At 42.1% G+C, this 14725-nt stretch overlaps 1 protein-coding gene and 1 non-coding gene across 6 annotated transcripts in view; both read right to left on the bottom strand.

The window, feature by feature from the left end:
- The window catches only part of Lpgat1 (lysophosphatidylglycerol acyltransferase 1), a 99716-nt gene that overhangs the window by 60575 nt on the left and 24416 nt on the right, over positions 1–14725 (bottom strand). Inside the window, exons 1-3 of one of the 5 annotated variants that reach the window (XM_047520567.1) lie at positions 2127–2319; positions 1680–1889; positions 540–804 (exon numbers count right to left, since the gene is read on the bottom strand). In XM_047520567.1, coding sequence (XP_047376523.1) covers positions 540–795 — 256 coding nt within the window. In that variant the 5' untranslated portion in view covers positions 796–804; positions 1680–1889; positions 2127–2319. Of the gene's footprint in view, positions 1–539; positions 810–1679; positions 2056–2126; positions 2320–14725 lie in introns of those variants that run through there. The other 4 variants (XM_047520568.1, XM_047520570.1, XM_047520572.1 and 1 more) reach the window with 4 other exon arrangements.
- Positions 14436–14597, bottom strand: LOC124962470 (U1 spliceosomal RNA). Its single transcript, XR_007104488.1, has one exon. It is a non-coding gene; the product is annotated as a U1 spliceosomal RNA (small nuclear RNA).

The following is a 14725-nucleotide window of genomic DNA, read 5'->3' as shown; positions in this document are numbered from 1 at the left end:
TTAAAAGCAGAAATAGAAATCTACTTAAAAGCACTCAAGAGAGAAACTAGCCTAACATAGGTAACAATTTTTAGAACTTAGCACTCTGAGATAAAATATAGATTCTAGAGAACAAAACATACATAAAGAGCCGTTTTTGTTTGGCTTATAATATTATTAACACAGATCAACATCACATTAAATGAAACAACTTATTAAGCTATCTTTGCATAAATAGGGTTTGGTCGTTTTTTCAACTCCCAATGTTTATGGGATAAAAATCTTTATAAGCCCTCAAGACCTATATAACATACTCCTATTTCTCTACAAGATCTCTCCCAGTTTTAACAAATGAATGTCATTCACATTAAAAATATTATTTAAGGAATTTAAGAGAAACCCAATAGGACTGTTTTTCATTTTTTTTTTTAATAGTGTAAGCATAAAAGCATCTTCATCCCAAAGCACAGCAAATATTCTGTCATGGCTCCTGACTTAAGCATATAAGCATGACAGATTTTTTTTTCAGATGCATTAAACAAAAGTGCTCACATTCTTACCTGTATATCCTGCGAACCATCCCCAGGAAGCCACCATTCCTAAAAGCCATTTGTACATGGTTCCTTCAATATACCAGAACCGCTTACTGTCCAGCACTCGAAGGGGCTGCAGAACAATTACATAGCAGACGTAGGATGGAATAGCAACCAGGTTGTTGAAGATCATGAAGGCAAATCTCATCAGGGCTTTCACCAACATCCAGCCCCGTCGTGGAGCTTCTTCCAAAGTCGCAGCCATTCTCACATTGGAGTCCATTCTGTCTTCCTGAGGTGAAAGGAAAATTCATTTAAAAAGGAAAATGAACTAAACACATCTAAATAGACAGCAGCCCAGAATTGCCTCCAGCACAAAAATAAAGAAAAAAGCTAGGGTCTACGCTTCCCGGGTGTAGTACCTCAGCGATCTCTCAGGCAAATTCCAGAGGGGGACAGAGAGCAAGGAAGAGGAACCGCACAAGGTCAAGGGAGCTGTTCACCGGGGCACTTGGGGCATGTCATAATATATTTAGCAAATGATAATACAATTCCCACTTCTAATTGGAGGCGGTCCCCGCACCGCGTCTCACTGCGGTCGTCTATTTGGACTTTAGGGAAGAAAAACAGACCCGCTTGCTTCAGACACCCTCAGGGTCTCCAAACTGAGGGCACACGAGTGAAACGACCGAAGCAAGCACCTCTCGGTCGGATTCCCAGATGGCGAGAAGCTGGGCGTCCTCTCCACCACCATTCCTGCACATTGATTCATCCCTTTAAAAGGTCTCTCGCATCAGCCAAGAGTTACGCTCAAAATTCTCATTTGCAGCAATAGGGTTTTTGTCCCCCCCCCCCCTTTTTTTTTTTAAGAAAAAAAGGAGAAGGGCCTAGAAAAGAGAAGATAAAAGGTGAAAGGAAGAAAGAGGGGCTAATGAGGTGAAAACGAGGAAGCAGGAGGGGGAGGGGAGCACAAGTCAGAGGGAGGTAAAGGCAAGGGGGCCAGGGATGAAGAGAATGAGCTCTGCGACCGGAGGGCCGGGAAGCGAGGGATGATGAAAGAAACAGGGACGAGGAGGCGACCACCACGCTCCGGCGGGGACACCGGCAGCGGTTTCCGCGGATGAGGAAGGGGTCTGGCGACGGACACGGGCCGCGCTCCGGGCTCACCTCGGCGGGAGCGGGCGGCCGGCGGCGAGAGGCGAGCGGTGGCGGAGCGCTGGGGCGAGCGGGGTCGGGGGCCCGCGGCCCGGGGCGCGGGGCGGGGCGGCGGCGGGTGTCCCCTGCCGAGAGGTCGCGGTCATGGACGCGGCGGCGGCCAAGGCGGCCCGAGGCGCTGCGCGAGCGGGCGCGCGAGCGCCCTACTCCCCTCGCGACTGCCTGCGGACAGAGGGACGGCGGGGACTCAGAGGCCGGACCTGTCACCGGGGCGGGTCCCGGGGAGGCGGGCGGATGCCCCGCGCCCCCGCCTCCTCCCCCGGGCCTACCGCGCCCTCGTCCCTCAGGCCGCCGCCGCCTCCTCCCCGGGCCACGCGACGACACCCCTTCCCCGCCCCCAGCGCCTCCCCGGGCCCGGCTCCGCCGCGCCGGGCCTGAGCCCGCCGAGCCGGAGGTTACCTCGGGCTGGCCGGGGCCCGGCCCGGGCTGCAGGAGCAAGAGGAGCCGGAAGAATGCATGGCCTGCGGCGGGACTGGCGGAAGGAGGCGGCGGCGCGGCCCGGCCCCGCTCCGGCTAAACCGCGGCTCGCGCCGGGTCCCAGGCGGCTCCGAGACTTGGTCCCCGGGGCCCAGCTGCGTTCGCCTGGGATGGCGGGGAGGGGCGGCGGGAGGAAGCGGCGGGAGTCGGGACTGCGGCAGAGCCGCCCCCAGAGCGCCCTCTAACGAAGGCGCGGCGGCGGCGGCAGCCCGCGCCGCGGACCCTGCCAGTCTGCGGATCTGGGCCCGGGGCTGCCTGGCCGTTAGGCCAGGACCTCGCTGAGCCCAGAACCCAAGCGAAGGCGGCTCGGAAAGATCTAGGGATGAACACCAAGCCTTACACCACACGTGGAGTGCTTCAGTCCAAACAGCCCTTTTCAGCCCAAACCGCCGCTTTTCATTGTTAGGGCGCCTCGGCCAAAACTGGGAAGCTGTCTTCTTGAAGACTGAATGTCCTTTTTTCATTCCTAATGAAACCCAGTTGTGCTCCTGGCCTTTCTTCTAAACCTCCCCAGAGTATTAAGGTCTAGAGTTTTAAATCAATTCCTTTAAGCGCCAGAGTTCTTGTTTCTGGAAAGCACCGGAACATTAATGACAATTCCAATTTCCCATCGTCCCTCCTCTCCCATCCCCCCAGATAGAAAGGAATTCAGTGGGAATCCAGTGATCTACTCAGAGAGACTGAAATTCGGTTAGTCAAAAAAGGAAAAACATTTAGCCAAGTGCCTGGCATTGAATAAGTCCTCCAAAAACTGGCTATAGGAACTCCCAGACAGGACAACTGGGAGGTACTGTAGCTGCTTTCTACTTGAAACACTGACCACCAGAAGGAAAACAGAGCAATAGCCTAATGTCTTGTCCACTTGAACATTCTCAAATGATCTGCCTAAATTTGTTTTTAAAAACCCAACTTATAAAACCTTATGTCCCTTCATCATATTTGTAAATTATAGGAGGGCACTTTTCACATGTTCCCACAGCATTGTCGTATTTGACAATAGTACAACCTATTCTGCTTGTTTTGAAAACGTTCATCACTGTGTTGCTTTGGACTCTTACTCCTCAAAGCACATTGTGTCTTTACACACACACACATATATGTGTGTGTGGGGGTGGGGGGTACTGGGGATTGAAGCCAGGGCCTTGCATATACTAGGCAAGCACTCTACCACTCAGCTATATCCCAACCCACTGATGTTATATTTTAATTGTACAGGGCATAAAAAAGCACAGGCCATAAAAAAGCACAGGCCATGTCAGGAAACTGTCTATATGATCTCAACTGATGTATAGCAATAGAAAAGCTAGATATGCCCATTCTATTCCTTGTATTCCCTCTGTTAATTTAGGTGCTGAGGTAATAGAACTATTAAGAAAATCATGAGCAAAATAATAAATGTATTTGAGATTATTGTTCAAAATGTATTTTAGATTATTGTTCAAAATGTGTCATTATATTCACTATATACACTAGTAAGCTAGTGAGGTATGTATTTCTTTGCAGGATCAAGAGTAAATTCCCCTAAAGATTTCATTCTTTCCTTTCCATTCAGCTTTCCCACATGCTGAGTAAACACAGGCTGACACCTGGGGAGAGATAACCTACAATGGGATTTACACCTGGTTCCTGAAGGTGGAACATCTGCCAGAGCACCAGATACACCAGCACTTAATGAGATGAAATTAGTACCTGCCAGCCAAGCCCAGAAAAGAGCCAGAGGTCTGTCCAGCAGGACCTGAAACAGTGGGTCTCAAACGTTAGTGTGCAAAAACATCACTTGGAATGTCTACCACAGTGGGGAGGAAAGAAAAGAAAGAAAGAAAGAAGCCTGGATTCTTAGGCCTCATACCAGAGCAATTTAACATTTCTATATCCAGAGGGCCTGGAAACTTGCTTTTTAAAAATTACCATAAGTGATTCTGATGTAGGTAGTATAAACAGATTGCTTTAAGGAACCTCAACCTAGAGTTATCCTGAAATGATCACATCATTTTCTAGACCCTTCATAATTTTAATCATTTAATCATATCTGTTCTCATCTGTATTAATCTGCTAGGGCTGCCATAACAAAAATACCCCAGACTAAGCAACAGAAACTAATTTTCTCACAGTTCTAGAGGCCAAAATCAAAGATCAAGGTGTGGGCAGTTTGGTTTCTTCTGAGGCTTGCTTCTTGGTTTGCAGGTGGTCACATTTTCACAGTATTCACCTGGTCATCTCCCAGTGCATGCACCTGTCTGCTTGCTCTTCTTGGTGTCTCTCTCCAAATCGCTTCTTATAAGGACACCAGAGACTGGATTAGGGCCCACACTGATGGCTGCTTTTTAATTTAATTGCTTCTTTAAAGACCCTATCTCCAAAGGGTCACATCCTGAAAAAGGAGGGTTTCGGGCTTCAACATACGAATTTTGAGGGTACAGTTGAGCCATAACATCATTCTGCTTTTTACATTGCCAAAGTCTGCCATTTCACTCGCTCCTCATAGAAAGGATCTGGAATCCCTCATCTCATTGATCATTGCAGGTGTTCTATTGACTAGCTCCAACCTCGAGAAGCCAGTGCTAGGTCTTACACACCTGCTAAACATGTGCTCTACCACTGAGCTACATTCCCAACCCGTCCTTAGACTTTTCTTGAAGCTCAGTAAAACACATTGTGTTCCGGGTACAGATATGCCCTAGGTTTGTGCCAAGGGTGTGTGTGTGTGTCTTAACTTTCTGACCACAGCAGCACATTCAGTTTCAAGATAATGTGGCAACCAGGGGTAGTGGCAAAGGCCTGTAATCTCAGTAACTTGGGAGACTGAGCAAGAAGATTGCAAGTTTGAGTTCAGTCTCAGCAGTTTAGTGAGACCCTTCTCAAAACAAAAGAGAACTGGAGGTGTAGCTCAGTAGTAGAGCACCCCTGGGTTCGATCCTTAGTACCAAAAAATAAATAAATAATAATTCAACACCTAGAAAGTATGAAAAACTGTGCTAACTTTGGGAATAATTTCAGATAATGCTTGTATTTATTTCTTATATTTCACAGCTCATTTTAGTTATACATTTTGTATTCTTTCACCTTATATATAATACCTTCCTCTTGCCTACAACTTTTTTGTTCTCTGCCATCCTTCAACCACTTCAGCAACCTGCTGAGATTTTTCAGTGGCTTATCTCCACTGCATGGCAGGCAAAGGGATTTATAAATGCTGTGGATAACCAGGCATGGTGGCACACGCCTGTAATAACAGTGACTCAGGAGGCTAAGGCAGGAGCATTGAAAGTTCAAAACCAGTCTCAACAACTTAGCAAGGCCTTAAGCAACTTAGCAAAAGACACCCTGTCTCAAAAAATAAAGTGCTGTAGATAACCATCACAGGAAGATTGAGATGGCCAGTTCTTCACGTTAGATCTGCAGAAAGCAAGAACCCTCTTCAATGACTAATTAGGTTCCTGTTCCCTAAACTACCTTTATCAAAACCTGAAGTCTAGAATTTCAGAACTTTCATATACACCCCCAAAAGGGAAAAGCGGGGTGTGGGGGCAGACCCTACCTTGTAGTTGTAGGTGTTAAAGTTTCTGTTTTGAAAACCCTCACAAAGATAATCCTCTGAGAAACAAATAGGACTGCTCACATTTCCTGGAGTCTCCAGACATTTGAAAACAATCTAACCACAACACCTTAGAAGGTTTAATTCTACCCATCTGGTCTACATACCACAATAAATTAGGTTACAACAGGGAGGAGTTCCCTAGGGCCAAAGAATCCTCCTAGGCCTTCTTATTTTTAACCCCCTCCTAGTGGCAATTATAAAAACATTTTATCTACCTGTGTTGGTTTCTGCACTGAAGTTCCAATGAACTAGTTCCTCTCCAGGGGAAACCCTATCAGCCATTTTGTGGATGTGCAATGACTTGGTACAGGACCTACATCTCTAGGAAAGAGTGGCAAGTTAGAAATCAGCAGCATGAAAGAGTCAGTCATTGCAACTGAAGTCAGCTATAACCTTAAACAAAAGAGGAAAATAAGTGAATGGATGTTCTCTATTAGTATCAACCATCACTTAATATAAAACTTACTGGATTTACAACTTTAAAATCTTTTAGACAAGGTGAGTCAAATCACCAAGATTTGACTGTGACTTTAAGCCATTTTTCAGCAACTCTTGTATTAACAGTGTTGGTCTTGAACAATATTGGGAAGTAAACAAGCTGTCTTATTCATGCCCCTCTCCTGTCCAGCTAATTTACCTTATTCCCTCTGAAGACTAAAATTATCCTTAGTTTTCCAAGGGTTCTGAAAACTCTGCATAAGACAGCACCCTAAGCTAGGACCTTCTCTCTCACCTGTCCAAGGTTGCATTTCCTTGACTCACTCCATCTGTGTTGCCTAGTGTGGTAACTGATCCACACTGAGGTGCCTTGTGGCTCTAAATGGTGTTCTCCATTCCTAAAGTATTATCATTTTATAAAGAAATTCCTCAAACCCCAAAGCCCTAGCACATTTCTGCTAGTAGATTCTCAGGTCCACTATAGGTGGATGAGTACATCTTTTTGGAAAAAGATATTTCAGCAACTTCCTCCACTCACAAAACCTACAAAATCACATAGTATACTCATGAATAAAACAAGTTCAGATGTAAAATGATATTTTTCTAACTTAAGAAATAAGGACATTATTACTAGATAGGTTAAAATAAATAATTGCTGACATTATTGATCACTTTCAATATTCCAAGCCATGTCCTCAGTGCTTCACGTGTATTAATTCTTTTTCTCTTCATTAACAGCTTTGTAAGGACCATATTGTTACTCACATTTTACAGATTGGGGAGATTAAGCAATTTGCCCTGGTTCACTCAATCATCGAATGGAGGAGTTGGGACTCAAGTCTCAGAGCTCCAGAACCCTGCTCCTGATTTCCCACTAAAGTGCCTCGCTGGGAACAATTGCTAGAAAAGTTGTTGTCCACCAAGAGAGAGGAAGTTTCAGAGGATGTTACTCTTTTCCAACCTCATCTCACCACTCCCTCCTTGGCCCTGCATCTGTCCCCCATTGTAGTAGTCCCACTAGGGAACTGCCTGGAAAGGACATACTATGCGACTTCATTCTCAAAAGCTCATGCTTTTCCCTTCTCTGTGTCTACTTGACCAAATCCATCTCTCAGGGTCCAGCTAAGATGGCAAAGAATCCACATCCCTCACTTCAGAATTCATTGCCTCTTCCCTGGGCATCTGCTTCTGTTCCTTGGCTTACATTGGAACAAACCTGAATGTTTCACACTTCTGGATCTCTGTTGAGATTGTGGGTTCCATATCACCTGTCTTTTTCATCTTTGTCTTCCTAGCTACTTATTATCTCCAATGGGGTAGAAGCAGATTTTTTTTTTAACACAATGGTTATCTAATTATTTAGAGTAATTTTTTTTCATTAAAAAATTAACAATAGGTGAAATCATCATCACCATCTCTCAAACCACAGTCAGAAGAAATAATGTTGCTAATATTTCATTTTAAATTTTATTTCAATCTTTGAAAATAGATTATTTCAGTAATAATCCATGGCTAGAAGTACCTCCGTTTAACCATTAACTTTACAAAATAATAGTACCTTTTTATTATTAAAACATCTTCCTTCTTCTATTCTCAAGCTATCAACTACTTCCCATGTACCCTAGATGATGTGATCATAGTATTTTTCTTTTTTTTGTTTAGTTGTCAATGGACATATATTTATTTATTCATTTATATGCAGTGCTGAGAATCAAACTCAGTGCCTCACACATGCTAGGCAAGCACTCTACCACTGAGCCATGACCCCAGTCCGTAGTATTTTTTTCTTAAAGGACCATTTTTAATATTTCATTTTTCCTGTCTGTTTTAAAATTTTTTTCCCCATGTTCTTCCAAATCAATCTGAATGTCTCTATCTGGTTTACTTCAGGGCCTTCTATACCTGATTCCTCACTGATAATTCTAGAAGAGTTTATTAACCAACAGGTCATACATACTGAAATGCTTCAATTAGATTCAGGTGGCAGAGGCTGGCGATCTGGGCAGCTGGCTGCCTCCTTTACCCCATGCTATTAGCATTTTCAATGAGCACCATAAAGTTGAGAGGTTGGAAAACATTGCTCCATTCTTGGCACTTCCCAACCAGCCCTCTCTATTCTTAAAGGAGTATATTCCTATACCTTCTCTTTGAGGGTTCCCCCCACCTAGAATGCCATCCTTCCTGACTAGCTTTTAACTACCAGGAAAAACCTGTCTCCTGGTCCAGGACTCAAGTTCTTTCTTTGAATATCTATTGCAGGTATAGAGAACACTACATCCTGCCAGGCGCCATGGTGCATGCCTATGTAATACCGACGACTTGGGAGGCTGAAGAAGGAGGAACACATGTTCGTAGGTCAGCCTTAGTGAATTAGCAAGGCCCTAAGCAACTTAGTAAGAGAGATCCCGTCTCAAAATACAAAAGAAAAAGGGCTGTGGATGTAGCTCAGTGGTAAAGTGTCCCTGGGATTAATTCCCAGTGCAAAAAAAAAAAAAAAAGAGAGAGAACGGCACACACATTTTACTTGGTTCTTTGCACATATTCCTTCTGCATGCTTGTTGTACTGCGTAGCCACAACTAACCTTCCAACAGTGAATCTGAAGTTTGGGGAGATTTCAGCATACCACCTATACACACTTGAGAAGTTCCAGGAGCACAGTTTCATGTGTCTCCACTCAGATTGCAAATTCCAGCTCTCCCATATCACCTCTTTATCTGCTGATCCTTCAGTAGCTTCATTCTGATCATTCTGTCCTTCCATACTCCATCCTCTGGTTCAAACACAAATCTTTCTTCATCCTCTCTATGCCCTTGGGAACGCTAAGTCTTCACAAGGTCCTGGGTTCCCCTGAGTTTCCAAACTGCTCTCCTCACAGTCACCTGAATTCTAGCTTGGCATTTCCCTGGAGTTTACCCACAGAAATTTCTAGAACAGTACCTTGACTGACTTTGAAGTGAATTATACCCTCTACCTTCTGGCCTCAACTCCGCCCCCCAAGAAACCAGTAAATCTCACATCTCAAGCTTTCTTCTGTGACTCCAAGTCCTAGTACTGACAACATGCTCCAAACTTCTGGAAACTTTCATCTCTCCAGTACTCTGTTTCTGGGTTTCCATACAAATTAAACAAACAAAAGTCATTGGGGTAGAGCGGTAGAATTCAGTGATATTTGAGAAGAGAAAGGAATTCAATAGAAAAGGAACACTGGATAATTCCACTTAAGAGTGAAGGAAGTAGGGCTTGGAGAAATTAAGGGACTCATTCACCACAGACTAGATCAGAAATTGAGTTGCTGTGGTCTTAAGATAACCAACTGATTCTGGTTTACTCAGGACTTTCATAGTTTTAGCATTGCAAATCCTACATTACAGGAAAGTCCTCATCTTGGCAAATGGTTGGTGAATCTATGTGACCTGACGCCTGGGTCTCCAGGCAGTTCCTTGGTCATGTTATAGAAGTCCAGCTCCTTTTGCTTTGAGTCCCTTTTACTTTGCTAAATCTGCCTCTTGGTGATCTGCTATATCAGAGGCTAACAAGTCAGTCAGGCTGATAGTGGTGTTTAATGTTTTGTTTAAAGCATATCACTTGTCCTTACCTGGCTTAACTTTCCCGGGTTAAATTGCTTATCCAAACCTTCTGCGGTGTAGTTAGGTTCTTCCTGTGGTTCTCATCAGAATAAATCATAAGAGGTCTGAGCAGAATTTTTCTCTCTGCTCCTACGTTAGTTGTGTGTTAAAGGTTGATTTATCAGTTTGGGGACTGAACCTGTTGGCTAAGATTCTGGTGTGATGAAAGCCATGCCACCTTGCATTTCACTAGTGCTTTGTAGACATCAAAGCTCTTTTGCACACACGATATTTTGCACACATGATCTTATGGGATGCTGATGAAAGATTTTTAAAAATGCACAACCTGAAATAGGTAGGTATTTATTGTTTCAAAGAAGTAAGAAGAGTAAGGAATGAGAATTTCTGTACAGGTGGTTTTCTCTTGAAATGTCTTCAAAAAATATTTTTTAAATCATTCCTTCATACTTCTGTTTCTTTGAAATTTTGTCTTCAAAGCATAAACTGAAGTGGAAATCTAAAATATTTGAAATTAGTAACTGGCAACCAGCCTTGAGAAACCCGCAAGTAGATCTTGGGGGGGGGGGGGGTCTTGGATCAGTTCCAATTTTAGTGCTAGAAATTTCAAAAAGTTCTGGACAAAAGAGTGATGATAAAATGCAGCATCTTCAAGTATAGGACTTTCAAAGCTTAGAACCATTCAAGTTAAATTCATACATAGTTTAATTCTTGTATCAAGTGTTGGTGGTTTCAGCTGCTCTGTGTTGTGCTGAATTGAATAATGATCTTCCAAAAAACAACCTGATCTATTTCAATGTTTCTTAGACATGTCTAATTATAGGATTCACCTGGGGTTCTTTTGCCACTCCATATCTGTGTGAATTCCTGGAAGAACTTGCTAAATGCTGATTCTGGGGCCCCATTCTCAGGGTTCTGATCCAGGATTCTGATCCAAGGATCTCTGGCTTTTAAAGCTTCTTCCTGTGATCAGAGGGTGTTGATTGGAGGCTCTCTACAGTCTTGCTGATGACACTTGCCATCATAATGTCACCAGGGATATTTTAGACATGCAGAATTTCAGTCTTTACCCCAGATCTCCTGAATCAGGATCTGAATTCTAATAAAATCCCCAGGTAATTTGTGTGTGCATAAGGTTCAAAAAGGCTATAATTCAACAAACAAAATCACATCAATTCAGAAATTGAAACGTCTTCTTTGTGGTGGGGGACTCTTGATGTGTACTCACCAAATATTTGTAAGATGAATGTATTTTTATGGGAGAGGGACTAAAGAAGTCCCTCTAGAGGGGTGTGGTGGCTCATGCCCAAAATCCCAGCAGCTCAGGAGGCTGAGGCAGGAGGATTTCAGGTTTAAAGCCAACTTCAGCAAAAGTGAGGTGCTAAGCAACTAAGTGAGACCCTGTCTCTAAATAAAATATGAAATAGGGCTGGCAATGTGACTCAGTGGTTGAGTGCCCCTGAGTTCAATCCCCAATACCCCCCCCAAAAAAAGTCCCTCTAACTTTACAAGAAGTAAACTAACTTGCATGGGCAAAATCTGAATAAACCCAAAGTCTAGATGAGTGTAACAATAGATACATAAAGTTGTTTTATATATTAATCAATAAGCACTTATTAGGTGTTTGACATAGACCCAGATGTTGCTTCTCCCATTCTATTTGGGATAAAGAAAGCTAATATAGAGACTTTGAGAGGATAATGAAATGCACCTATGCTGTGTGGACATTTGGTGTTTGCAACTGCAGTTTAAAGAAGGGGAAGCAAACAATGTGTATACATGTGCACACATTTATCTTTTTAATTGTGGTACTCTTTTTTTAACCTCATAAAACTGATCGATGGCCTTAACAAGAAGAGATTAGAATGGTGAGCAAAAAAAAAGGAAAAAAAAAAAAACTTTATGTTATAGAATCAAAACTTATGCATAACCACCTTTCTGCTTGTTTTCCTCCAGTTACATATAAAAGTCTTTAAAAAGCCTGTTGCAACTTTTAGTGTTTTTTTTTAAATCAAATTGAGAACATACATGTTTTCTTTGCAAAATAATAATTGGCATGTCTTAATATTATTAACTTTCATTCTAAACGAGCCCAATTTTACTCAGTAGCATTTCATGATTTTAACTTGAATGACTTAATTTCATTATAAAATATACTAAAAAATAATGAAATGATCCTGAAAATCTTATGATTGTGACCAGGATACACTTGATTGGGGGTCAAGTGCATCAGCAACAGGGGCAGATGTGCTTCTCTTTACAATAAACCCTGCCTTCTTCACTGAGGATAATTGATTCAGTCAAAAAAGCTAAAAAGCTACTCCAACATCTAGAAACTCCAAAGAAACTGACTTGGGGGTATGCAGCATCCATGCACCAGCAACCCACCATCAGGGTCACCTTGGACCTTGTCACCACCCAGAACTACTTCAATTATGAGATCTTTTTAAAATTTTTTAAATTTGTTCTAATTAATTATACATGAAAGTAGAATGCCTTTTGACACATTTTACACAAATGGAGCACAACTTCTCATTCCTCTGACTGTACATGGTGCTGAGTCACACCAAAAGTGTAATCATACATGTATATAGGGTAATAATGTCTTTCTTATTCCACTGTCTTTCCCATTCCCACATCCTGTCCCCTCCCCTCACTCCCTCTTTCTTCCCTACCCCGCTAAACGGATCAGCATATCAGAGAAAACATTCAACCTTTGGTTTTTTGGGTTCAGCTTATTTCGCTTAGAATGATATTCTCTAGCTCCATCCATGTACCTGCAATGCCATCATTTCATTCTTCTTTAAGGCTGATTAATATTCCATTGTGTTTGTGTACCACATTTTATTTATCCATTCATCTGTTGAAAGGCATCTAGGTTGGTTCTGTAGTTTAGCTATTGTGAATTTTGAGCTATATAAACACTAATGTGGCTGCATCACTGTAATATGCTGATTTTGAGTCCTTTGGGTATAAACCAAGGAGTTGAATAGTTGAGACAAATGGTGGGTCCATTCCAAGTTTTCTGAGGAATCTATATACTGCTTTCCATAGTGGTTGCACCAATTTTCAGTCCCACCCACAATGTTATGAGTGTACCTTTCCCCCCCACATCCTCACCAACACTTATTGTTGCTTGTATTCTTGATAATTGCCATTCTGACTGGAGTGAGATGAAATCTTGGAAGTTTTGATTTGCATTTCTCTAATTGCTAGAGATAATGAACATATTTTCATGTTTGTTGATCGATTATATTTCTTCTGTGAAGTGTCTATTCAGTTCCTTAGCTCATTTGTTGATTGGGATAGTTGGTGGTTTTTTTTTTGTTGTTGTTGTTTTGTTTTGTTTTTGTTTTTGTTTTGCTTTTGTTTTTTGGTGTTAAGTTTTCTGAGGAGATTAGTGCTCTATCTGAGGTGTATGTGGTAAAGAGTTTCTCCCATTCTGTAGGCTCACTCTTCACATTATTGATTGTTTCCTTTGCTGAGAAGAAGTTTTTTGGTTTGAATTCATCCCATTTGTTGATTCTTGATTTTACTTCTTGCACTTTAGGAGTCTTGCTAAGGAATTCAGGTCCTAAGCCAACATGATGAAGATTTGGGCCTACTTTTTCTTCTATTAGGCACAGGGTCTCTATTCTAGTGCCTAAGTCTTTGATCCACTTTGAGTTGATTTTTGTGCAGAGTGAGAGATAGAGGTTTAATTTTCATTTTGTTACATATGGATTTCCAGTTTTCCCAGCACCATTTGTTGAATAGGCTGTCTTTTCTCCAATGTATATTTTTGGCACCTTTGTCTAATAATGAGATAACCAAATTTATGTGGGTTTGTCTCTGTGTCTTCTAAATTTTACCATTGTCTACATGTCTATTTTGGTGCCAATACCATGCTGTTTTGGTTACTATTGCTCTGTAGTGTAGTTTAAGGTGTAAGAAAGAAATCAAAGAAGACCTTAGACAATGGAAAGATATCCCATGCTCTTGGATAGGCAGAATTAATATTGTCAAAATGGCCATACTACCATAAGTGTTATACAGATTTAATGCAATTCCTATTAAAATCCCAATGACATTCTTCATAAAACTAGAAAAAGCGATTGTGAAATTCACTTGGAAAAATAAAAGACCCAGAATAGCCACAGTAATCCTTAGTAAGAAGAGTGAAGTAGGTGGCATCACAATTATGATTGAACCTCATTATTCCCATCTCTGACTACAACTTCCTGTTCTTCCAACTCTCACTCCCTCACATCTATGACCTTGGTACCCATCACTCATCCCTTTCCTCCCACTCACCCTCTCTCCTCTGGGCTTCTCTCACCTTTCTAATCACTCAATCACTCTCAATATTCCCACTTTTTGCCCTTCCCTAGTCTTTATAGTATACCTGCCCAGCAAACTAGAATGGGTCCTAAATCTTTTTTTGTCATACTCATATTGGGGTTGTTGGGCTTAGTTGAAAAAAAATACCACACAGCTCTGTAAGGAAGGGTAGCACAATACATTATGGTTTGCAAACTCAACTATCCCTCTTGAGTCATTTGGAAATACTTTTATAGCTCCCTGATTGACTTCCTATCCTGTTTGACTCATATCTTTTTCTTTTTCTTTTTCAGGGGAAAGCGAAAATGCAGTCCCCCGACTACCACAAATTATGCAGTCGAGTTTCCTGCATTTGGGGAAATCACAAGGGACAGCATATCTCAAGTGCAATGGCTAAAACTCACCCTGGGAAAACACCTCTGTGATCACATTATTTCCCTTCAGGTAAATATCCATTTGTCTCATTTCAAATGTAACATTTTTTTATAGATGTCCCCAACTTACAATAGTTTGACTTACAATTATTTGACATTGGGATGATGTAAAAGTGACATGCAGTCAATAGAAACTATACTTCCAG

This window comes from Sciurus carolinensis, chromosome 12 (assembly GCF_902686445.1).
Source record: "Sciurus carolinensis chromosome 12, mSciCar1.2, whole genome shotgun sequence".
Classification (NCBI taxonomy): Eukaryota; Metazoa; Chordata; class Mammalia; order Rodentia; family Sciuridae; genus Sciurus; species Sciurus carolinensis.
The sequence above is the reverse complement of the archived record's forward strand: the minus strand, read 5'-3'. Positions and strand labels throughout refer to the sequence as shown.